The 25,308-nt window shown below is 44.6% G+C and overlaps 1 protein-coding gene across 1 annotated transcript in view; it reads left to right on the top strand.

Moving 5' to 3' along the window:
* The window catches only part of SMURF2 (SMAD specific E3 ubiquitin protein ligase 2), a 134,264-nt gene that overhangs the window by 60,055 nt on the left and 48,901 nt on the right, over positions 1-25,308 (top strand). The window contains exons 3-6 of the mRNA XM_089476889.1: positions 647-755; positions 13,359-13,492; positions 14,029-14,094; positions 24,005-24,089. Coding sequence (XP_089333015.1) covers positions 647-755; positions 13,359-13,492; positions 14,029-14,094; positions 24,005-24,089 — 394 coding nt within the window. The remainder of the gene's footprint in view (positions 1-646; positions 756-13,358; positions 13,493-14,028; positions 14,095-24,004; positions 24,090-25,308) is intronic.

Here is a 25,308-nt window from a genome sequence, read left to right on the forward strand (position 1 = left end):
TAGAATACTTCAGAATTAGTAGTTGTACATACTTTTCTTAGTGACTAAAGTTTAGTCTGTAGTTACACAATTAGAGGTTTCAAGAAGTGCCCAGGTGTGTTGATTTTGGAGCTATGGAAGAAGTCTTCCTATTCTTCAAAATATTTGAGTTGTGAGAAGAATTGTAAAAGACTGATTTGCTTTTAGTGTATGTATGATGACAGTCTAGTGTGTGGCACTCATGCCATAAGCCCAAGTAAACAGACTCTGAATGGCATGTATGTTGTTGTAATGAAGATCTAAATAGAAAGAGAGACCAAAGACTTCCTTGTAGATTTCCTTATAGAAAAAAGCACAGGTGAATTTTTCTTTACTTCATTTTGGAATGTTGGGTTGAAAGTACTGATGCTTCCAAGATGGAAAGTAGAAGATAATTGAGTACAGAAATAGAATTTGAAATGTCTAAACATTTTTCAAAATGAATTAAACTCTTAGGATAATGTAAAAGTACTAGTACTGTTTACTGAATAAAACTTGCCAACTTCAAAGTATTAAAATGCTTGCTGCACAAAATGCTTGCTACACAAAAGCCAACAAATGGCAGTCATGACTGAGATATATAATTATACTGCCCACCCTATTATGTATTTTTCCTCCCTTCTGACAGGGCTTCCTGATCCATTTGCTAAAGTGGTGGTTGACGGATCTGGCCAGTGCCATTCTACAGATACTGTGAAGAATACCCTTGATCCAAAGTGGAATCAGCATTATGACTTGTAGGTGTCAATAGGGATGGTTAAAAGGCTTGAAGTTGGGTATTCATTAACAGAACAGAAATTTATGGAATCAGATAGACCCTTACAATGTTTACTCCATGACTTTATAAATGTGCAGTAGTTTAGTAGTCATTTTATTTAATTTCAAACATAGTTTGTCTTGTTTTTTCAGCTAAAACACGATAAATGCTATCTAGATCTCTTGTCATTTTTTCACCTGTAGCTTAAAAGGCCTTAAATGAGGAGGTGAGTATCATTATTTTTGTGACAATGAATACTGGAGCAAAACAAATATTTGGACTATCTCTTAACCCAAACGCCACTTTTATTCTTTCATTATATTTATCAAATATATTTTCTGCATAAAAATATTTTTATGTGTTAGAACATTTTTTTACTTAATAACGCTTGGAATAAATATTGTGTCATCTGGGTCAAGGGTGAATGGAACTGTCACCTTCCAGATGTTGTTGGATTCCACTTCCCATCAGCTTTTCCATGGCCATTGGTCAGGGATGTTGGAAATTACAGTTCAACAACATTCACAGTTGCTGCTCCAGATAAAATTGGCAGATTCATAGGAACCTATGGCGGGATACAGACGGGCAAAAAGGGGTGTATTCATGACGTCATGAAGGTAGAGCCTTCAGACGGCCCTTACCTGAATGCCGTCATGAACGCGCCGCCCGCACGCCCCAAGCGGGAAGAGGCGGCATTAAAAAGGTGCCGCTTTTTTCCGCTTCTTTTTGATTTGCGGCGTACGTGCGCATCTCCGTCTGTAAGCTGCTGCACCGGTACGCCCGAATTGCCACGCCGCAAATATAAGTTGCCCGTTTAAAAGCTCCGTGTCAGCTGAGTCGCATAATGGGTCGGGGTCCGGGACATGCGTGGTTTGCAGTCAGGCTTTAATTGCAGCGTCCGCTGCCATGCAGCTGTGGAAGCTGCGGCACAGCTGCGGCGCATTTTAAGTCTCGTAACCCTAACCCTAGAGCTCCATGTGCGCATGCGTTGCTGGAATCGCGGGAAGTTGTAAGTTTTGCTGGCGGATGTTTTGGTTGTAGAAAGTGATAAGGGAAAGTTTGGAATTTAAAGTGACCCCCTACACACATTCCTGCGCCATTTTCACCTGGGAACGGGCACAGTTCGGCTGCTCCTGGCACAGCTGTGCGGCGGCTCCCCTTTGCCACCAGGCAGGATGGCACAGCCATCCACCAGCACCCCGAAAAAAGGCAGGGGGACGTCTTGGTCTCATGCGGAGACAGCTGACCTTATAGCTATATGGTCCCAGCCAAACATTCTGCAAAAATTGGAGCAGTCTTACCTGAATGCTGACACATATCAAGAAGTGGAAGAAGCCATGAGAGCCAAGGGCCACAACAGAACTTTGGAGGAGTGTCGCCGAAAATGCAAGTCGCTAAAATCTCAATACAAACAATACAGAGATGCCCAGGCCAGAGGTACTAAGAAGGCCACTCCCCTGCCCTTTTACAAGGAGCTGCATGCTTTCATTAAAAGTGATGGAAGCATCAGGCCCAACAGACTAGCCACCAGTGGGGAGCGTGTGAGGGTCCCGGCAGGCCAGCCAGCCAGAGCGGAGCCTGTGGTGGTGGAGGAGGAGGACGAGGACGCGACCCCGGACCTTGAATGTGCCCAAGACCTTTTGATGCCCCCTCAGGGTAAGATGCGCCAGGGCCCCTGGGGGAAGGGAGGGGGAAATGGGAGAAGGGGAAGATGTGGCCCCGGGGTGGGCACAGGGCAGAGATGACCCTTGTCCCTTGTCATACAGATGAGGAGCAGGAGGAGGAGGAACACCCCGACTCGGGCGATTCCTCCAGCAGCCAGAGACCTCTGGACCCCCGCGCCCTGCTCAGACAAATGTCTGCTGGGGCCGGGAGCTCCAGAAGGAGACCACCATCTCGTGCTGGGTCCTCTTCCACAACCAGCAGCTACCGTGACCGCTCACCTGTCTCCCGGGCCAGTGCACCCGCCAGCGATGGCAGTGAGGCCGAAGAGAGTATGCAAGGTAAACCCTATATTTATGTTTATTACTGCATGGGTCAACTGCGCAATTGTGGCATGTTTCTTTCACTGCTTACTGTGCTGGTATGTTTGCAAGGTTGCTGTGGAAGTAGGATTGTGAGTGTCCCTGGCATGGTCATGTGCTGCATGTGTCCCACATTCCTAAGGCACCCCTCCCTTGCATGTAAATCTCTCCTTTCCCCACGCCCTTAGTTTGAAGCTCTACCCTTTGCCACAGCTTCGAGTGAGAGTTCCTGCATGGCAGAATGGGGTTGGACTAGATGGCCCTCTGCTAACTGTAGGCTTCTGTGACTCTCTGCTTGTATGTCCCATAGTAGGAGGACGAACTGAAGCAGAAGAAGAAGGAGAAGGAGAACCACCTCCAGCTAATCCCATAGCTGCCATGTCAGCAGAGGAGAGACTTGCCACCAAGAAGAAAAGGGTGCGTCCGTCAGCAGCTACTAAAACTGTGGCGGCTGTGGATCAGCTCAAGGCTTGCTCAGAAGAGCACATAGCAGCACTGATGCAGCAGGGGCAGCGAGCCTTTGAGGACAGGGAGAGGGGCAGACAGTCCCGCAGGGAGCTCATGGAAAGGGCACTGGGATTTCAAGAGACGGCACTAGGATTTCAAGAGAGGACACTGGGAGTTCATGAGAGGAACCTAGAAGTTAATGTGAGGGCACTGGGATTTCAAGAGAGGAACCTAGAAGTGCAAGTGAGGGCAGTGGAAGTTCAAGAGAGGGCCGTTCAGAACCAGGAGAGATCAATAGACAGGTCAGACCAGGAGCAGAGGCGACTCAACACCACCTTGGAAGCCCAGACTGTTCTGATGGGGCAAATGCTGGAGATCATGAGGGGAGGGCAGGGTGGCCCGAGACGCAGAAGGGTACGTAGGGAGCAGGGTGGAAGAGGCAGGGCTGCTGTCCCCAGGGTCGTGGACGAAGGGGTTGAGCAGCAGGAGCCCCCAGCAAGAGCTGGAAGAGCCAGGGCTGTCCCCAGGGTCGTGGAGGAAGGAGTAGGGCAGCAGGAGCCCCCAGCAAGAGCAATCCTTCCAGCTGAGGAGCAGGGAGTTGCCATGGAGGTGGAGTTGTCTCAGCAGCCTCTTGCTGGGCCATCCTCCAGCCTCTTCAGTGACTCTGTGGCAGTCCCACCGCCCACACCCCGCCCCCAAAGGCAAAGGGCAACTAGAGGGGGCCTGGGATCAAGGGGCAGGGAGCACTGACAAGGCACTAGGTCCCATGATGTCCCATAAAGACATCATTTCGCCTCCCAGGGGATGTGTTCCCTCCCAGCCCTATCTACTCTAGTCTACCCTTCCTGTTCTCTCCTCCCACCATGCCTGGCTCACTGGTCCCCAAACCAGCAATGTCCAAACTCTGTCCTTCCAGGCGTTTGGACTTCATCTCCCAGAATCCCCAGCCACCTTGCCCTGTGGTCTGGGATTCTGGGAGATGAAGTCCAAACGCCTGGAAGGACAGAGTTTGGACATTGCTACCTCCCAGCACTCCTGCCTAGCTTTAGACTGCACAGTTGCGCCTAAGCTGTCACATTCACACTCACAGCCACACTGCCGCAGTTGCGCATAATGAACCACACAAGTTTTTTTAAAAATAATTTTTTTTATTAATAACAACAATAAAAATTTTTTCTATATACAATATGTACAAAGGGAAGGGGGATGGTAAAGGGTGGTGGTGAAGGGGGGATGGCAGAGGGGGCAGGGGAGGGAAGCTGCTTCAGGGAGGGGGAGGAGGCGGTGGGGCGGGCAGCCGGCGGAGGATCTCTTGCAGAGTCTCCTCCATGGAGGAGACTCTCTCCGCCAGCTTGTCCACCTTCTCCTCCAGCGCAGAGAACCTCCGCTCCGTCCGGTTCTCTGTGGGGGGAAAAGAAAGAGGATGGTTAGGGTCAGCCTGTGGAGCCCATCACCCACTCCCACAGGCAGGGTTTCTGGGTGCCCCCTCTCCCTTCCCTGGGTTCACCTCCGCACTTACCTTGCTGCCGGGCTTGGAGGACTCGATCCAGGGTCCTGGCATCGAGGGCCAAGTCCCCTGGCTCCCCTGGCAGGCGGCGGCTCGGGCCAGTCTCCTTGGCGGCGGCAACAGCAGCAAGGACTTCAAGCCCTGCAAAAGAGGAAGAAAAGGCCCAAGTTACCATGCCGGCATGGCAGAGGAGGGCACAAGTGTCGTGGGGGCTGCAGTCAGGCAACCCCCACCCCTCACCCTAGGGACCTACCTGCCGCCAGAGGAGCCTGCTCTGGCTGCGGAGGGGCCACAGCAGCTGGTCCTGGCTGTGGCCCACCCTCGGGGACATCCTCGTCCCCCGAGGATGGTGGAGAGGGCGACCTGGCACGGTGCCCTCCCTCCCTCCGCCTCCGCCTCGGCCGCACGCCTGCAGAAGGGAAGAGGAGGGATGGCATTGGCACCATGCAGGAAGGAGAGGAGGGCAAGGGAAGGGTCAAGGAGGGTAGGACAGGGCATGGCAAGAGCTCTGGCTTACCTGGAGGACGGCGATCTTCCGGTCTGGGCCTATCTCCCCTGACCCACAGGTCCTTCAGCCGCGAGAAGAATGGTGGCCGCCTGTCATCCGGGGGCTCCTCTCCGAAATCCTCAAGGGTTTCAAAGAACGCTGCCTTGAGAGTTTTAAACTTAACTCTACATTGGTGCAGCGTTCTTTGAAACCCTTGGTTTCGGAGGGCACGAGATGACTCTAGAAAATGCCCCCGGTTGGGCTTGTTGGTGCTGGCCATCACCCTCCTTGCAGCTGCCTGTGGCATCAGGGAGTCCAGGAGGATCCCGACCTCCTCATCGGTCCAGTAGGCGATGCGGATCGGGACCCTCCTGCGTGGCGCTGCCATCTTGATCGCCGTCCTGGGGTCTTGCACAGTTGCGCACGGGTATATATGGGCACCTGTGGCTGAGGGCCGTTAGGCCAAGGTGGTCCTAGGCCAATGAAAGCTTTCAGAGGAGCAGTTTGAATCTCTCCCCCAATAGATGCCCTCTGGGTGCCCTATTGATACATTCAAATGGGCCATTAGGAAAGCTTGAATTTGAGGGGGATTGATACATTATCAAACGGGCAATTGGCAGTTGGAGCTGATGTATCTTTTTCACCTAGGAAAACAGGCACCAGGAGACCTTTTGTGTGTGTGTGGTTGTGTGTGTCCCCCTCAGGCACGTGGCAAAACATGCCCACAGCACAGATCAGGAATGATAGGCAGACTCAAACTGTGGATAATGGGGTACATTTATTCATGTGCTTATGCTATTACAGAACATTGCACTCTGACATCACAGATGATGGCACAGGAGCCATCCTTCAGATTCTCCTTGTCAGAAAAAAATCTGCCAGGGCATTCCTCACATCCTCCCCTGCTGCCTTCTTGGCATCCTCTTCATCCGCCGTGATTGCTCCCAGGGTGGGCAGCACAAAACGGCGCCTATATCGCATGCCCTCATCCAGGACCCTGCCCTTGGTCTCACAGATGTTGTGCAGAATGACACATGATGCCAGGATGGGCACCACGTTCTCCTCTGCCACCAGGAGTGGGGCAGTGAGACAGCGCCATCTCGCCTTCAACCTGCCAAACGATCTCTCCACGGTCCCCCTCACGCGATTCAACTTCTTGTTGAAGAGCTTCTGTTTGGGAGTGCGGGGGGTCTTAAACGGTGTCATGAGCCACTTCCGAATGGGGTAGGCACAGTCAGCCAGTATGAGGGGCCCGATCTGCTGGCCTCTGATGTTGATGCTGGGGTTCCCTTGCACATAGATGCCAGCCTCCATGGCCTCGTAGATGAGAGAATTCCGTGCCACCCTGGCATCGTGGGCTGACCCATGCCATCCGAGCTCCACGTCCACGAACCTTCCTGTGTGGTCACATGTCCCTTGCAGGATGACAGAATAGGAGCCCTTTCTGTTGACATACGCATTCCTCAGCCCCAAGGGTGGTATGATCAGGCAGTGGCACCCGTCCATGAGGCCAACCACTTGTGGGAAGCCGCAGCGACCAAAGGCATCCATAATCTGTGGGGGAAAGGAAGGGAGAGAAACAGAGGAATTGAGATGACAACTCTTTTACACATGCGCAACTGCACCATAGCAAGAACAGCAAATGTACAGTGAGGGGGTGACACTTGACACAGAATATCACAGAGCTGCCAAAGATGAAAGGGAAGGTGGTCTGGCTGTCCCTACCTCACGTGCGTTCCCCAGGTACACGGTCCGTGACAGCAGCAGCTTCTCCATGGCCAGGGCAAACTCCACCACGATCTCCCCCACGGTGGCAACGCCAGTCCCAAACAGCGCCCCCGTCACAGTGTAGCTGGACTTGTGTGCCAGTGAAAAGACACCAATGGCCACTCTCTTCTCCACCGGGATGGCTTTCCTCATCACTGTGTCTGCCTTCTCCAGTTCTGGGCGCAGGATGCCCACTAGCCTGTGGAAGAGGGCACGGGGCATTTGGAAGAAATGCCTCCATTGCTCATCAGACCATATGGTTGACACAAAGTTGTCCCACAAGTCTTGGGATGCAGGGACCTTCCAGCATCGGCGGAGGCGTGCCACTCTGGCCAGGGCCATGGCACCGCCAACAGTAGCCTGATGAAGTGCTATGGCAGCCACTGCCGTGCGCTGTTCTGTGTCATCATCATCATCACTGCTGCTGTCATCCAAGTCTACAGCTGTTATGGTGGTGGATGATGGGACCTCCATTGCAGCAGCAATGGAGGCGCAGGGGCCGGAGGGGGCGGAGGAGGCGGAGAAGACGGCGGTGGCACCGGCGACAGCTGTGGCTGTGGATTGCAGCTTCAGGAAGACCACAGGGAACAAAGGAGAGGAGGCATCCATGATGCCAGTGGTGGCACTCGCAATGCGCAAGCGGGCAAGAATGCCAACACCAGCTGATCACCAGCTGGCAGGAGGCCACCTTTGTTCTTGGGCAGGGCAGGGAAAAAAGTTTAAAGGGGCCTGGCGCTTTAAATGTGCACATGCGCATTCTGCAGCCGGCAAAAGGGAAATTTGCCGGCTGCTGCTGGAGTGCCACAGCTGCGCACTTCTCATGCGGCAAAAGAAAAAAAAAAGCCGCGGTTTGAGCCGCCCGTGCGGAAGCTGCCCCTTTCTTTGCGGCGTCCTCCGAGGCGGTGGTATAAAAGCTACGGGTCCGAAACGGACCCAGGTGAGGCGTCTTCACTGCCCCCCATGTGGAAGCCCCGACACCTGAAGCACGCCCCCGGGGCGGGCGGTCTGGAGGCTCCGTATTCAGCAGAATACACCTCCAAGACGTCTTCCCCTGCCCGTCTGTAGCCCGCCTATTTTTCTTATAGTATGTTCACTTTCACTCATAGCATATTCACTCTCACTGCTGACAGTATGTCTCTGTAATCATTGGCTTTTCTGTAGCTTACCAGTACAGTGATAAGCTACATTACACTATAGTAGATACCATCCACGTATAGCCATTTGTAGTTTTGTTAAAGCTAAGGTGAACTGACTCCTTTGACCTAACTTCATGTGACTCTTGGCTTAATTTCAAAATCCTTTGGCAAGCAGTCAGTTCAGACTCCAGCGTAAAAAGCAGTCTCTTTCTTTTGTTACACAAAGAGATAGGGAAGGAGGTGCAGGGAATGTTGTTTAAGAAGGAGATGGCAGGGAAAGGAGAAGGGGACCCCGCCCACTTTCATCTCTGGTTCTGATCACTTTTGGTTTTGACCCTGCCCTGTACCACCATGCATTCACTGACAGTGATCCCCAGTGAACCTCTTCGTCTTAATTAAAAAACCAGGTTACTTACCCTAGATTTTTTTAAATACTCTTGCTGGTTTTTTAAAAAAACTGTTAACTTAGTAAGAAATGCAAATTGGCATCTTTCCCCCATTCCTTCTGTAAATATAGCTGCTTGTATTAGAGCCTAATAAGAGTTAATGAGTGTGAACAAAGGAAAATCAGTGAGATAAAGCAAGAGCAAGTGTCAGATTTGTTAACTGTTAATTTTTTACAGTTAAATTCATGAATACAACAATCGGTCAAATGTTGTGTTCCAGTGTTAGCCTTATCAGTAGAGCCCAGAAGGCTTGATTAAAAAAATGTTTTAACTTCATGCTGGAATAAAGCTGACACCAGTGCCAGTCAAGCCTTCAAGGAGAGGGCATTCCATAACTGGGCTACCACAGCAGAAAATGCACTCTGCCATGCACTCATGCAGTGTATTGCTCCTACTGGTGAAACCCAGAAAAAGGCCCCTCCAGCAGACAGGTATCCTCATACAGGTATATATGGGGCGATGCATTCCTGCAAATATCAAGTTCTCAAGCTATTTAATATTTAAAAATGATCACCAGCACCATGAATTCAGATTGGAAGTGTACTGGCAGCCAATGAAACATATGGTTTCTATACAATGTTCTGGTCAGCAGTGCAGCCAATGCTTTTTGCCCTGTGCAACTTTCAAGTCTTCCAGGTCAGCACCACATAGAGGTCATTGCAGTAGTCTGATTGGGAAGGTACCAGTGCATGAACTACTATGGCTAGAATTCAAAGATATAATTGTGTTAGTCTGTAGAATCACGATGTAGAAAGATTTTGTAGCCTTTGAGACTAGCTGAAAGAAGTTGGCAGCAGGAGCTTTCCTAGACTGAAGTCTACTTCCTCAGATGCATTCACTCCACCAGATGCATCTGAAGAAGTAGACTTTAGTCTAGGAAAGCTCATGCTGCCAACTTCCTTCTTTAAGTTAGTCTCAAAGGTGCTTACAAGATCTCTCTACATTGTACTATGACTAGGTTATACATATCTAAGAAAGACCATAGCTGGTGGACGATTCATTTGGCCTGAGAGTACTCCTAAATCCTTTCTCTCACTTTGATCCCACAGCTATGGACCTGTGTCCCTAGAGGGAAGTTCATCCCCATCCATGATTGATCATGTACCCAGTTCCTTGCCCTGTGAGCCACCATCTTAATTCTGTTTTTCATTCTCCTGCATTAAAAATAATTAAAATTAATAATAATTTTGCTTTTTTTAACCCAGGGTGCAATTCTGTATGCTGAAAGTAAGTTCTTTTGAATCACTTTTTCTAATAAGAAATGGGTTTTGGTTCACTTGTCACACATCATTTCCAGTACACACATTTTAACATAACACTGGAAAGTGTTCAGCTCTTTGGGAATTCCTTTCACAGAAGACTAGAAAATATCATAATAAAGACAGTATGTCATTTTCTGCCAAACATTGGTGATTAATTCAGCAGTCTGAGATTAATTATTTGCCTACTGTCCTCATCTTTATAGTAGATTCTTAAAGCTCTATAATAATGTTTACCTTAACAACACAGTATTGCATGGGAACGCTGGTCTTTGACTTATGACACATTCGTTGTTACAGGAAATAACTTGCATGCCAAGGATAATAGTGTCTCAGTGGCAAAATGCCCACTTGGTTTCTTTGCCTGTGGATCAAATAGATGAAAGTGGGGGGGATTCAAAATTCTTAGAACAGATATAATATAAAATCCCTTTCATTTTTCATTTTCATGTTTTTGAATGAAACATGTTTAAGTATTTTTGACAATAAAATATAAATATAATAACTGGGAAAAGCTCCCCTGCCCTTAGGAGATTCATTTTGAAATGATTTGTTGTTGTTGTTGTAATAGTAAAACAGTATTAAAATTTTGCTGACAATCTTTGCACTTCTTCTTCTTCTTCTTCTTTGCATTGTAAGTGGCCTAAAAAAACTAATGTGTTTTCTAATGGGAATTTTGATGAGAGAGAACAGAAATGAGAGATGGAATTGTCTAGAAATTCTTTTCTTCAGTCTAGTTCAAAAATCTGGGATCTCTTAGGGGAATGATGTTGGATTTTGTGTGCTTTATACATCATCAACATGTATGCAGAGATGTTTCTTTATTCTTTCCCTTTATTTTCCATTGTTACTGTATTTTACTTTTTCTAGTACTTAAAAGAATTTTCATGCCAATGTTAGTGGGATTTCAAAAGCATGATATAAGGTATATCAGTTTGGTGTTTTAAATGGAGAAATCCAGGTTATACAGAAAATGGGTGAGAGAGGACTGAAAGTCAAGATTTTTTGTTTGTTTGTTTGTTTGTTCATTTTGTTCTTTGTACTCTTGTTGGCTTCTTCAACAGATCTTTCTTGCCTATGTGCTGAATTTTTCTTTTCCTAGGTTTATAGGCCACAGATTTCTGGCTGGATGTAGCAGAATTAGTTAATTCGTCTGTTGAACTGAAACAGATATATTGATTTGTCTAGATTTGAAAGGACACTGGGTTTCTGTGTCTCTCTTTCTCAGAAACCTCACAGATTCATCTCTGTCTGTCTGTGTAGTCTGTCTCCCTCTTTCTTTCTCACACACTTCCTCTGCTACTGCTGGTCACTGGAGTGGAAAAGAGGTTTTAGCTCCATACTTATTCCAGTGATGTTAAGCTGAATTGCTGGGATGGGGATGACATTCAAGCATCATCACTGTAGTGGAGAGCAGGCTTTAACTTGGCACCTCTCCCAGCAATTTTGCTTGATAGTGTTGGGATGGTTGTGAAGCTGAGTCTCCCCGCATCCAGTGTTTCTTAGGGGTGCTGGAAGAAGAAGAGGTTTTAACCTCAATCCTCTCTCAGCAATTGTACTTGGAAAGAAGACACATGATAATGATTTTCCTTATGTGACCTCTTTTTTTAAGCACTCCCAACATTTTGCTGGGAAATAGGGCACAGGAGGAGAATCGTTAAATGCCTTGTTTCTCGACAGAATCAGGCTTGCATCAGCTCACCCAGCAGCTGTCAGGGAGGCTGTCTAGAACCAGATTCTGCTGAGAAATAGGGCAGACAAAGATCACTGTCCTCATGTATCCTGTGTGGCACTGGCAGACATTTGGTAGCCCCCTTCGATGGGCCTTGTGTGGCTTGGGGGCTGCATATTGCACATTCCTGAAAGGTAATGTTGTGCACATACATGCATTCCTCCCCTCCGACATATACATTGCCATTGTCACTATGAAAGGGTATAAGACCAATATATGTACAAAGGAATGATGTGCAGATAATCATAGCTTGTATAAATTATGAAAAAGCTAAGTGAAGGATGAATCTTTCTTTAATTGACACAAGTTAATTTAAATCTGTATTTAATAAGAGAAATTTCCAGCTCTGCTTTTATGTTGTTATTTCATTTCAGATTGAAATAGGGCAAATGTAAAACAATGTACTTTCAAGCTACTTGCAGTAAAAACTGCTGTGCTTTTATCTGTCACACAGTAGGCTAGATGAAGGGACCTTTTCCAAAGAAGCTCAACTCAGCCATGAAGGAAATGTTTTCCCTCTTTGGAAAAGCATCTTTTATTTGGCAAGAGTACTTTGTGTTGGTTCCTATACTAGATGCTGGAACGGTGTGTCCTTTAGTAATTCTGAAGTGCTCTGACTAGATGCAGGACCCTTGATTATCTGGTAAAGTGGGTGCTAAACCTTACTGAAAACACTGTATTGATTTGAAAGCATAAATACAGTATGTATATATATTAAATGTATTTACCATGCTCATTGAGAAAGACCCTGTGATGAACAGATGCCTTTCTTGAGTATCTATAACATTCTTTAAAAGATTTAAGAAAAGCAAGCAAACAGAATTTGAAATTAGTATCGACTTCATTTTTTTCAATTGTTCACAGGCACCCTTCTTTTCTAAATCCTACTGAACTGACATTGCCAAAATATGACCTGTCAGAAAATATATTAATAGGTGTTTATATTGCTAATAATTTTACTGAAAACAAACTCTGTACTACATTTAATATTAATGTAAAGAGAGCACAGTTTTCCCTCTCTTCATAATCAGAGTAATGTGGGTACAGTGTAATTGTTTCCTGCAGTGCTTCTCAGCTGTCTGTTCCTGTATGCAGCCAGTCAGCTGAAATCTTCAGGAATTTTGCAAAATGATGGCCTGCATACAGTAAAGAAGAGGGGTGGGCTGGGAGTAAGTGTTACCTGAACAGCCATTGTAAGTCTTGGAAGATCGGTCAGGATTTTTGTTTTCAAGCTCTGAAAATTTCATTTAGCATTAGATAACTAAAGATGTACTGTGACTGTTGTGGTGGGAGTAGATAATTTAAATGGGTGAGTGTAGGAGGATGTGTTTTAGTAAGCGGAATAGTTGGATGTTTGTACTGACGGGGAATATGTAATGGAAGAAGACTGCTAAACATCTCTCAGGGAGACCCATAATTCTTACATTTTATATCCCCCCCAGCATTAAACACCCAATGATATACCAGTCCTTTTCCTTTAGACATACTGTCATTGTCTAGCCAAAGGATGTCGGCAATGCTTGATTTACGTAAGACATTCTGAAAAGCTCCTTTGAAATTCCTTGGTGTAAATTCTGTTTTACAAATAAATTACTTGGGAGACATTTGCCAATCTGTAGCATGCAGTTCCTGTGAATCTGACCTCTTTTGCCAAAAGAAACCATGTTTACCCTTTTTACCCTCAAAAATATTTTGCAATCAGGAACTGTGTTTGATAGACTGTCCAAAGTATGCAGTCAACATAATTTGTATTGCTTTGATTCTTATCCTTTTTTCAGATATATTGGGAAATCAGACTCCATAACGATCAGCGTATGGAACCACAAGAAAATCCATAAAAAACAGGGAGCTGGTTTTTTGGGTTGTGTGAGACTGCTTTCCAATGCTATCAATCGCCTTAAAGACACTGGTTGTGAGTAGACACAATGCAAATTATTCCCTGTTTTGGAGCAAGTTTTTTAGAGAGACTGTTTCCAACATGGTATTATATGTAAGCTGTTCTGTGTTTTGGGCATGTAAACAAGCATGTAATTCCCCCACATATTGCCTTCTAGAAATGTTTATATTAGGGATGGGCAAAGTATGGTCCTGGACTAATGTAACTATTTCTGCAGCCTTGGTCCTTCCAGAATCTTCAGGTATCCCTTTTTGCCCCCCAAAAGGTGAATTGCCTCTACTAGAAATCTCCAGAAGAGCATTTTTAAATAGATTGCACCCTCCCCACCCTGTTTAACATCAAAATTTACACATCTCGCCACCAAAAAAACCCCCTCTGATGTGCATTTCTGACCACTTCCTGTTTTGTTTTGTCTTACCAGTCTGTGTGCTTTTCTAGAAGGCCTGGGTCAGAAAACTGTCTCCTCCTCAGTTGCTGAATTACAATATATCTAGGTATGCATGATAGCTGCATGTGGTAAAGTGCATATCTGTTTTTCTCTGTATTTGTAGATCAGAGGTTGGATCTGTGCAAACTTGGGCCAAATGACAATGATACTGTTAGAGGACAGATAGTAGGTAAGTGCCAGCCTAGTCTAGGTTTGTGCTTAGAATACCAAAATGTTAGCATTCTAATTTTAAAAGTATATGTTGTAGAGAACTGTTCCTCTGTTATTAAGGTAAGTTTGGCTGTTGTTTAAAAAAAACTGGAGTAAGCATGGCATGGCTTTGATGTATGTAGCCTTGCTCATTTTTGGCAGAAAATCCTCACTGATATTGTGAAATACAATTTCTGTAAATATGAACTGGGTAAAGGTATTCAGCAAGGCATTTATGGTATGGTTTTGGCTATGGATCTTAATAGGTTTGTATTGCTTCTTTTGCTCCTTTGCATGCAGTGTATATAATATGACTAATGAGTGTGTCTAAAGGATGCCTCTGGAAAAGCATGACAAAAAGAACAAAAATACAATAAGTCCTCCATATCCACAAATTTAGTATCTGTGATTTCACTTACCATGTCTGAAAAAAATTATGTTTTCTTTAGGTATTTCTAGCTCCTCCAGTGTGATTCTGTGGTCACGTCTGGACTTAGCATACCATAGAATTGTGCTGTAGGACCTAGAAAAGCATTCTCTTTAGGCATTTCTAGGCCCTCCAGTGTAATTCTGTGGTATGCTTGGGCTGGAAGTTGTTCATTGAAAATAATAGGGTTCCTTATTATCTGCAGTTTTAAATACCCACAGAGGGGTTTGGAACGTAACTCTCATAGATATTGAGGTTGTACTCTACTATTCTCTTTAACTCAGTGGAGGCCTCCAAAAATGGAAGTTAGACAGTAGCAATTTTCACAATTTTTCTTTTTATCCTGACTCTCTTGTACCCACTTGCAAAGGTTCCATAGTGCACTAAAGTAGATTTTTTTTGGAGGTGCAGGAGGGTTGCATAGTGGAATTGAAATCAGTGAAAAAATAATTTCCCTTCCCTTTAGTTGTATCAGATAAGCTTCTGTGAAAGGAAAGAAACTATTCTCTACTCACAGATCTCTGTAATATACATTTCTGCATTATTATTTGTTAACACTCCTTTGAATTGAATTTATCTCTGGAGAATAGTTTATGAACTCTGAAATTAAGTTTGTCTTAGTGTTATTGCCTTTGTTTGATTGTGTAAGTATCTAACCTCCACTAATGAAGTATTAGAGAGTTATGAAGTGTATTGAGAAGAAATGCATGCTTTTATTGCTGAAAATATACTGGGTCTTAACATTGTGTTTCAGCCCAACCTGTTATCCATTTGAGTTTTTTAAAATAGTATTAGCTATAGCATAGACAGAATATATTTGCATGCAGTGGGACCTTAAAAGAATTTTAGCAGATTGTGTGTTTAGACCAATGATGGCAAACCTTCTAGGGACCGAGTGCCCAAACTGAAAGGCCTTCTGGCACCAGGTGTTACCTGGTGCCGGGGGTGGGACCTCCGGGGAGGAACGGAACTTTCGGGGTGGGACATCTGCCCTCCTGGGGCGGAACTTCTTCCCGGACCTTTACCTGCCTCTCTGGAGACAGATGAAGGCTTGGGGGACAAGGATGGAAGAAGAGGAACAGGCATGTGCCTGTTCCTCCTCTTCCCCCGCCCCCGAGCTTTCAGCTGCCTCTCCAGACATGTACCATAGGTTTGCCACCACAGATTTAAACCATTATCAGCATTATGGTCATAAGCAACAGATGTGGTGTAATTAGGCTTGCCATATCCCGCCTGGGGGCGGGACTTTCCCGGTTTGGGGCGGGGCCGCACGGTCCCGCCCCGGTTTGGCCCCGCCCCCGGGATTGCCCCTGCTCCCGGGCGAGATATGGCAAGCTGAGGGAGGCTTTCCCTTGCCGCTTGGGCCCAGGCCCAGAGGGGAAGCCTCCCTGAAGGGGAGGAGTCCCTCCCCGCCTGGGCTCCGCCTCTGCTGAGGGTGGGGCCCAGGCCCAGAGGGAAAGCCTCCCTGAAGGGGAGGAGTCCCTCCCCGCCTGGGCTCCGCCTCCGCCGAGGGCGGGGCCAGGCCCAGAGGGAAAGGCTCTCTGAAGGGGAAGAGTCCCTCCCCGCTTGGGCTCCGCCCCCGCCGAGGGCGGGGCCAGGCCCAGAGGGAAAGCCTCCCTGAAGGGGAAGAGTCCCTCCCCACTTGGGCTCCGCCCCCGCCGAGAGCAGGGCCCAGGCCCAGAGGGAAAGGCTCCCTGAAGGGGAGGAGTCCCTCCCTGCCTGGGCTCCGCCCCCACCGAGGGCGGGGCCCAGGCCCAGAGGGAACGCCTCGGAGGCTCCTATTCAAAATAGGACACAAAAAAATGTGCCCTACATTTGAACATGTTGTCCTACATTTGTCCCGGTTTGGAGGTCCTGATGAATGGCAACCCTAGGTGTAATGCAAGAGCTGAGGAATACATATCTTCCAGATGTTGGATTGTAGCTTTCATCTTTCTCAATAGCTTTGCTGACTGCAGCTGCTGGAGATATTCTCTCTCCTTGAGTTAGAACAACAACGTTTATTTCTTTTCTCCTCAAGGTTCAAAGCTTGGTACAACAGGTTAAAATACAAAATACAATTAAAAAAGAAAACTTATAAAACTTATAGTTAAAATAATTAAAAAATCATGATGTAAAATTGATTGGGTAGGTCTGCTGGAAGAGATATGTTTTCAGTGCTGTTTTAAATGCTATCAGCATATTCAGCTGTCGAATCTCTTCTGGCAGGTCATGCCACAGTCTGGGGCAGCAAACAAAAAGGTCCTCTGGGAAATTGTTACCAGTCCTGGCTTGTTGGAATAAATGTTTCCCAAAGTACCTGAGTGTCCAGGGCAGATTGTACAGAAAAAGGTGATCCTGTAAGTAACCTGGGCCCAATCCATGTAAGGCTTTAAAGGCAACAACCAACACTTGGTATTTTGTCCAGAAATTAATTGGCAACCAGTGGAATGATTTTAAGATTGGTGTGATGTGATCACTCCTGGATGTACCTGTAATCAATCTAGCTGCCATATTCTGAACCAGTTGGAGTTTCCCGACTTGGTACAAAAGTAGCCCAATGTAGAGCACATTGCAGACAGGCTGGTAATCTCAAGGCTGGATGTCTGCAATGTGCTCTACATTGGGCTACTTTTGTACCAAGTCGGGAAACTCCAACTGGTTCAGAATATGGCAGCCTTGAGATTACCAGCCTGTGCACTACCTGTGCACTACCATCTTTAGGTCCTTCAGGTAGAGGAAGGGGCACTTGGCGTATCAACCGAAGCTTATAACAGGCACCCTTGACTGTTGCATCTATCTGAGCTGACATTTGGAGGAACGGATCCAGGAGAACCCCAAAACACAGGGGGAGTGTAACCTCATCCAGAACTGGTAAACCCACCTCCAGCCCTAGATTAGGACACTTGATAGTAAGCACCTCTGTTTTCTCTGGATTCAGCTGCGATTTGTTATATGTAAAGCAGGACTAGACTTTGAGGAAAGATGCAAATACTGGAGGAAGCAATGTCAAGAATTTAAGATATGCAGGTGACACTACTAGCAGAGAATAGCAAAGTCTTGCAATTACTATTGAAGAAAGTTAGGGAACCTTCAGAACATTTCAAATTGCCTGCAAATAAAATAAAGTTGAGAACCCCTGTTCCACAGAATCCATATTCTTGCTGGCTACAGTAAACGATATTATGGAAAAGGAGCTCTCCAACTCCCAAGGTAGTCAAATCATTCAGATTCAGAAAGTGCAAAGGCAGGTTTACAGTTGAACCTTAAAAAAATCCAAAATAATGACCACAGATGATGTACATAATATTAAAGTAGAGAATGAAGATACCGAAATAGTCAAAGATTTCCTATATCTTGTCTCAGCAATCAAAATGGAGACTACGGTCAAGAAATCAGAAGAAGATTAGGACTTGGTAGGCCAGCTGTAAGGGAGCTAGACAAGATCCTCAGGTGTTAAGATATATATAACTGAATACCAAAGTCCATACCATTGGATTTTCAGTATCTGTGTATTGTTGTGAAAGCTGGAAGGTGAACAAAATTTGATAAAAGAATCATCTCATTTGAAATGTGATGCTGGAGAGTTCTGTGGTTACTGCCCAAAAGACAAATAAGTGGATCCTAGAACAAATCAAGCCATAACTCTGCCTGGAAGTCAAGATGACTAAGCTGAGACTGTTGTACTTTGTGAGGAGACGTCTCACTAGAAAAAATCATAATGCTTAGCAAGGTAGAAGGTAGAGGAAGATTTCACTACAGATGGGTAGACTCAATCAAGGAAGTCACAGGCTTCAGTTTGTAAGACCTGAGCAAAACTGTTGATGGCAGGGTGACTTGGAGAACTCTTATCGATAAGGTCACCACCAGTGGAAGTTGACTTAACAAAGGCGGGATACAGACTGCCCAAAAAGGGTGGTCTATCTGCGTCTTGTTTTGCTGCGCGAGGGAGCCGCAGAGGACAAACCACGCGGCTCCCTCACGCAGTAAAAAGAACCCTTAAAAAGCGGGTTCTTCTTGTAGCGCGTTTGTGATGCACAATGATGCCGGGATGTGCGGATGCTAAGAGTCCATTGCGTCAAAATGGCGGCGCCCGTGTATACAGGGCTCTGCCATTTTGACGCCCTTGTCATGTGTTAGAGGTGAGGCCAGTATGGGCGGTGTGCCCTCGGCCAACCCCCTAGCACATGACTGGGGCACACTTTAGGCCCGTCTGAAGAGGGCCAAAAGATAACAACAAAGGCAAAGATAAATATCTAGTTCTGTATATAGTTCCAAAGTAAATCAAAACTATTTTCCACAGGAAACATTTCAAAACATAGGGCCTGAACAGATAGGCCAAAATAAAGCTGCTTTGGGTCAGTTTGGAGGTACGCTGTTTAAATGATACGCATGTCTTAAGAGGCCAGAAGCTGTACCAAAGCTGGGTTCCAGTCCTTAGGACTGGAGCGTGGCTTTGGCGTGGCTTCCAGCCTCTTAAGATGCATGCATCATTTAAACAGCATAACTCCAAAGTAACCTGAAACAGCTGTATTTTGGCCTGTCTGTTCGGGCCCATAGAAATCCTAAACACAGTGGCTGAACTTGCACTAGATAGGAGCAAAATGAAGGTAAAGAGGTCACCAAATCTGCAGCAAATGATATGAGAAAATAATGTAACTTTAAATATGAAGAACACTGTACTGAAGAAATTTTATAGCACTTTTGAGACTAACTGAAAGATCTCTTTGCTTACTAGTTTTCCAGACTTACACAGATATGTCTTTGAACTGTACTGAAGAGAACCAGATTGTACTTATGTTAAATATCACAATTCACGCATTAGAACTGATTACATCCTTTTGTCAAGCACCTTGTCCCCACACTATAGGAAATCTTAAGCAATCTCCATAACCATTTCTGCCCCATTAAATCCATCTCAACTGAGATGAAATTATATTATCTTATGTTATTACATGAGAAATATCTTACTGTACTCTGATTACCTATATTTATAGTTTCCAGCAAAACGGATATCCTTTGTACTTACACCTGCCTGTGAAGTTTCTGTGACGGAACAGAATACTTTGGAGTGAAGTTTCTGAAGAGAAAACTATTAACAAAAATGTGATATCATATGCTTTAGTCATCCTATTTCTTTATTTAAAAAAACATGTTACAGTATTTTCTTACCTTTCTTTTTGTGGGCAGCAAGATAGTGATAATGCTGTAAATAGTAGCATGGAAAGAGGGTCAACAACAACAATAATGATTTTTACTAAAGTCAGAGGAACAGGGCACATTGTGACAAGGCAAGGGGGTTATCGGGGTGTCCAGCAGCGTCTATCCAGCTCAACTCACCATACCGGGATGGACGCAGAGACCAAGAAGCCTAGACAGCCCCAAGTGGCCAGGCAGAGCAGGCAGCACTTGACACCTCGGCTACAAAAGAAATGGAAGGAGAGAGGGTCAGGGTTGTAGACAGGAGAGAAAAGGGCAGAGGTGGGGCCAGAGGAGGGGGTGGGGAATTCAAAATGGGAGTAGTAGAGGACCTGAAGCAGGTGTCTCGAGGAATGGAGATGGAAGACACAGAGGGAGAGATGGATAGTGGGAATAGTGGGACAAAAGGCACAGAAGGGGCAGACGTGGAAAGGGAGAGCAGAGGATTCACCCAGCCAATAGAAATAACCCAGTACAATCACGAGGGGACACCAGACAAAGCCAGGTGGGTGGTGACAGCTGGCTCCCTGAAAGGGACAGTGTCAGGGAACCGAGGGGAGGAGACAGACCCCAAGGTAGGACAAGAGCCGTGGGGCCAAGTGCAAAAGCAGAGAAAGGAAGTCTCCCAGGGATTTGCTGAGCCAGGAAGGGTGAGTCCACTATCTGAAGGACTTGACTCCAAAGCCAACATTGTGGAGGACAGGGACAGCGGGAGGCCTAATGGTCCTATGGGAGAGGATACAGTGGGAATGAAAAGGTTGAGTGGAAGAGTTTGGAGGTCAATAAGGGAATTCTGGGAGGGTGAGGGTCTCCTAGAACCTAGCAAAGAACAAGATCAGGAATGGCCCATTGAAAACCCAAAGGCAAGGATATTTGAGTTTTTGTAGACAATCTGTTTTATTGTACCTAGAATGGGGGGAATAACTGGGAAGATCCTAGATGAGATATTAAAGCCTTGTTTGCAATTGAACTTACCGCCTCTGCATCCTCATTACAAATGGAACAGATGCCCCAGACTGGCCCTGCCCCTGCAGCTGGCCGGGGCAGAGCCACACATATCCGATGTAACAGTGACTTCTGTGAACCAGGATGATAGCCCCTTTTCTTACACATAAGTAAAAATAAAACTGTCATTCACAGACCCATACAGAGATATAGAGAGACTACTTGACTATTTGGATTATTCTATATGGATTCAAAAGCACTCATTTGTTTGCTGTTTAAATAGAATTCATGAATTTATTTCTTAATTACTTGTTAATGATTTTTTTCCTAAAATCAGGCTGGAAACTTATTGGGGAGTTAGTTGCAAATGTACAACCTAGAGCTAGGTATTTGTAACAGTTTGGTACTCAGGATTCCTGTGCATTCTCTAGCTTAGAGGACACATAGGGACGGGCAAAAGCATCCCAGTCCCCACTTACAAGGAAGCAGCTGACTAACATTTCAATTCCCCCCTCCCATCATGCAAGTGATCTCAAATGTGAGGGGGAATTATGACAGGGATCTTGTTTTTGATTGTCACAATAGCGATCACTCACAGGACAGGGAGGGAGTGTCATTCAGCAGCTTCCTGAGAGACTGGGGAACAAGCCCTGATTGACCATAGTAGCTGTTTCTTAGAAAGTGGGGATGGGCAGGGTCGAGGCAAGAGTCACTGTGTAGCCATATAACTATCGTGGTTTTGCATTAGTAACTCCGCAACAGGATTAATGCTCCCAGTTAATATATTTTATAAAAAAGACTTGAGTTTTAATATGGGCTTAAATAAAGTGATGAACTAAAGCAGAATAATAATAACTCAAATAAGTGTTCAGAGTAACCTGATTCACACACTTGCATATTCAGTCTTAGCTTTATACAGAGAATGTTGATTGCCATGGGTGATGTTATAGCATTATATTTGCAAATGGTGTCTCACATTCAGAATATTAGCATGTCTTTGTGCTACAATTGAGGCCTGCTTTCTCTATTATCTTTTGCTGGATAGATGCTCATTTTGGTCTAGACATGAGCTTTCATTTCCAATCTAAACAGGATTAGGAAAAGCACATTAATCTTAATGCCACAGAAACCACAAATAAAGTTATGTGTTCAGTTTCATTTTTGACTGTCCTGTTTATAAAGTAAACAAAGCTACTTAGGCTTTCACAGGCTGTCTTCATTTGACTATTTACAGCACTTCAGACAGAGAAATGTAATATTCTATTGTGAAAAAATCCTCAAACTGTGTTATTACCATATGTATAAGGATTGTCATTTTTAGTTATGTGTTCATATTTTACTGGAACTATGAAATGTGCACACAGCTTCTCAACTCTGCCTGTTTCTTTAGTTTGGCTCTCTCCTTCTCCTCCTCCTCCTCCTCCTCCTCCTCCTCCTCCTTCGCCTTCTCCTTCTTCAGCTATGTGAGATTCCTGTGACAAAACTGGATTTGGGAGTACCCTCAGAATAAAATTTGATCCTTTAAGAGGGAAGAAACCCTATCTAGAACACCTTGAACGTTATCTTTTTAAATTAACCACCTACCCACAGAACCTCAGTGGCATTGAGTTTCCATTTATTGGCCCTTATCCATAAAATTATTATTGATTCCTGGTACAGTTTTAGCACTTTTGTTGCCTCATTGCAACAAAAAGAAAGAAAACGTTTTTCAGTGTAGTGATGGCATTTCACTTCAAATCCTCAAATGGTTTCTTCTCTTCTTTTATCTTCTTGATAAAAGAATTGTGCAGGAATAGCCTACAAGACCTAATAATATAAATCTCATGGGACTGAGCAGTAGGGGCAGAACTGTATCACTGTTCCTACCCAGTTAACATATCTAGAAGGATGCCATGGATTCAGCTCTTAAAAGCTGATAAGAATGCCACACAAAACTAACAGAATCATGCTCCCCTTCTCCTAGTCCTGGTTTTCCATCATGATGGCCTGGCCAATTTTTGTATCAGAGTGATTTCTGAGTTAATGGCAACTTTTTATGTGTGTGAAAAACAGTAAAGGAAGGATCTCAGGAGGGAAACAGAAGGTAGAAGTTCATTTTGTGCTCTCCCTTAATTGTATCACATACTGTATATTTGTCTACCTGTCCTCCTGCTCATTTTCCCTATGGTGCTGCTGTCCTTCCACAAAATCAACTTCACTCTCCCTCACTGTGAAAATAGAACATTGGGTGTCCTTAGAGACTTAAAAGACATAGTTTATTTAAATGCATTATTGGCTCTTTCAAAATGGTGCTGCATTGTTACTAACACTGCCATTTAAATTACCCTGCCAGTGTTGGTGGTGAATGACAGAAAGTAAGTGCATGAGTGCCAAGCTCCACAAAGACAGGTGCTGTTAGCAGGGAAAAGAGGTGATCATTTTTTGTATATCTTCCTCAGGTAACTTAAGGGTTTCATATGCTTAGCACAACCTGTCTTGAGTGTGATTGAGATTTATGTGCTTGATGGATGGCTTTTAATGTATAGGCTTGATACTGATGTAAACAAATGTTCAAATAATGTGCCATTTTTAAAAGTTTCAGTCTAAAGATGTTTTGAACTTACCTATATTTTAAAACGTCTGAAGAATTTAAAAAAATGGCTGAAAAGATGATCTGGTAAAACATACCTGTAAGTCAGGGCAAGGAGTCAAGCAGCCCTCCAGATGTTATTGGACTGGGGTTTCCAGTAGCCCTAGCCTGTATAGCCAGTGATGAAGGATGCTGGAAGTTGCAGTCCAGTGACATTGGGCAACATGATTCCAGCCCCTTCTGTATATCATTCCATTGTCTTCTAAACATAATTGTGATTTGAACTGGTGGTGCAGTGGTTAAAAGCCTGTACTGCAGCCACTGACTCAAAACCATAAGGTTGCAAGTTCAATACCAGCAAAAGGGCTCAAGCTTGACTCAGGCGTGTATCCTTCCGAGGTCACTAAAATGAGTACAGTCGGCCCTTCTTATACACGGATTTTTTATACACGGATTTAAGCATATACGGTTTGAAAATGTTCCAAAAAAGTATAAATTTACCTTGATGTTCCATTTTTTATTAGGGACATCATTTTGCTATGTCATTATATTTAATGGGACTTGAGCATACACGGATTTTGTTATACATGGGGGATCTTGGAACCAAACCCCAGCGTATAACAAGGATCCACTGTACCCAGAATGTTGGGGGCAATTAGCTTACAGTTGTAAACTGCTTAGACACTGTTAGTTCAGTATGAAGCGGTATATAAATGAAGCTGTTTGTTTATTGTGATATGTCTAATTTTGACTTGTCTCTTTTTAAAATAGTAAGTCTTCAGTCCAGAGACAGGATAGGCACAGGAGGACAGGTTGTGGACTGCAGTAGACTGTTCGACAATGATTTACCTGATGGGTAAGTTAACATTTTGAAAGCAGGAACAAAAAACCCAGAGCTTGAAAACACTAGTGTTTAAACTAACTAGTAGCCCCTAATTTCAATTTAGAAATTACATTATTATAATTATTGAAAATTCTATTAATTCATTATATTGATGTGTTAGTGATGTCCTTTTGAAAAATTTACACAATTAGAGTTGACCATATTCCTAAATTACCTGCAGAGAAACAAAAGAGAGTGAAACATTAATCATTACACAAGAATCATTACACAACAGCATTGTCTGTTAATGATTTAAATAATTTTCAAATTCAATGTTTGGAATAATTGTAACAGATTAATATTAATGAATTATTTTCAAGCTCTGCCAAGAAACTCTGTTTTCTCTTCAGGTCATATACATTTTTCATCTTTCACTTTTAGTACTCTGAAAAAGCAAATTTTGGCCCCATACAGACAGGCCAAAATAAAGCTGCTTCAGGTCACTTTGGAGGTATGCTTTTTAAGTGATGCATGTGTCCTAAGAGTCCAGAAGCTGCACCGAAGCTGAGCTCTAGTCCTTATGACTGGACCGTGGCTTTCGCATGGCTTCCGTACTCTTAGGACAGATGCATCATTTAAACAGAATACCTCCAAAGTGACCCGAAGCAGCTTTATTTTGGCCTGTCTGTATGGGACCATTGTCTCTTTCCAGTGATAATGAATGGAAAGATGAATACTATATTCATTTGTTTACTCTTTTTTTTTGCATATAGTCTTAGGGGTGAGAGATTTTCATCAGCAATTTAACTTTACAAGAATATTTGGCATGAGTATTCTATCAGTAACATAAATGTTCACATTCTTGAGTGGGAACTTGTGGCTTTGGAAAAGTACATAAGAAAATCTCAACTGTGTTTCATGACATTATTTTTAAATTACTCTTTCTTAATTACTGTATATACTCATGTATAAGTCTAGAAACTTTAGTCAGATAATTGACTCCAAAAACCTGAGTTGACTTATCCACAGATCAGTGTAAATATGTACTTTAACTCTTATAAAAAGAGGAACCATCTCCTGATGAAAGGCAAGAGCGTAATCTGTCCTGCCCCCTCTACTCTCTCATCCTTTAGCGTGACCACAAGCAGTTATGCCTGCTGAACTTTTTAAGTTCTTTGGCATTGTTTTCCTTTGCCTTTCTCCTGGAAACTGCTTTGTTGCATGCCCCAAAGTTTTAACCTCAACTTATGCA

This window comes from Sceloporus occidentalis, unplaced genomic scaffold (genome assembly GCF_023333645.1).
Source record: "Sceloporus occidentalis isolate IW3139 unplaced genomic scaffold, rSceOcc1.0.p SCAF_1, whole genome shotgun sequence".
NCBI classification, from domain to species: Eukaryota; Metazoa; Chordata; class Lepidosauria; order Squamata; family Phrynosomatidae; genus Sceloporus; species Sceloporus occidentalis.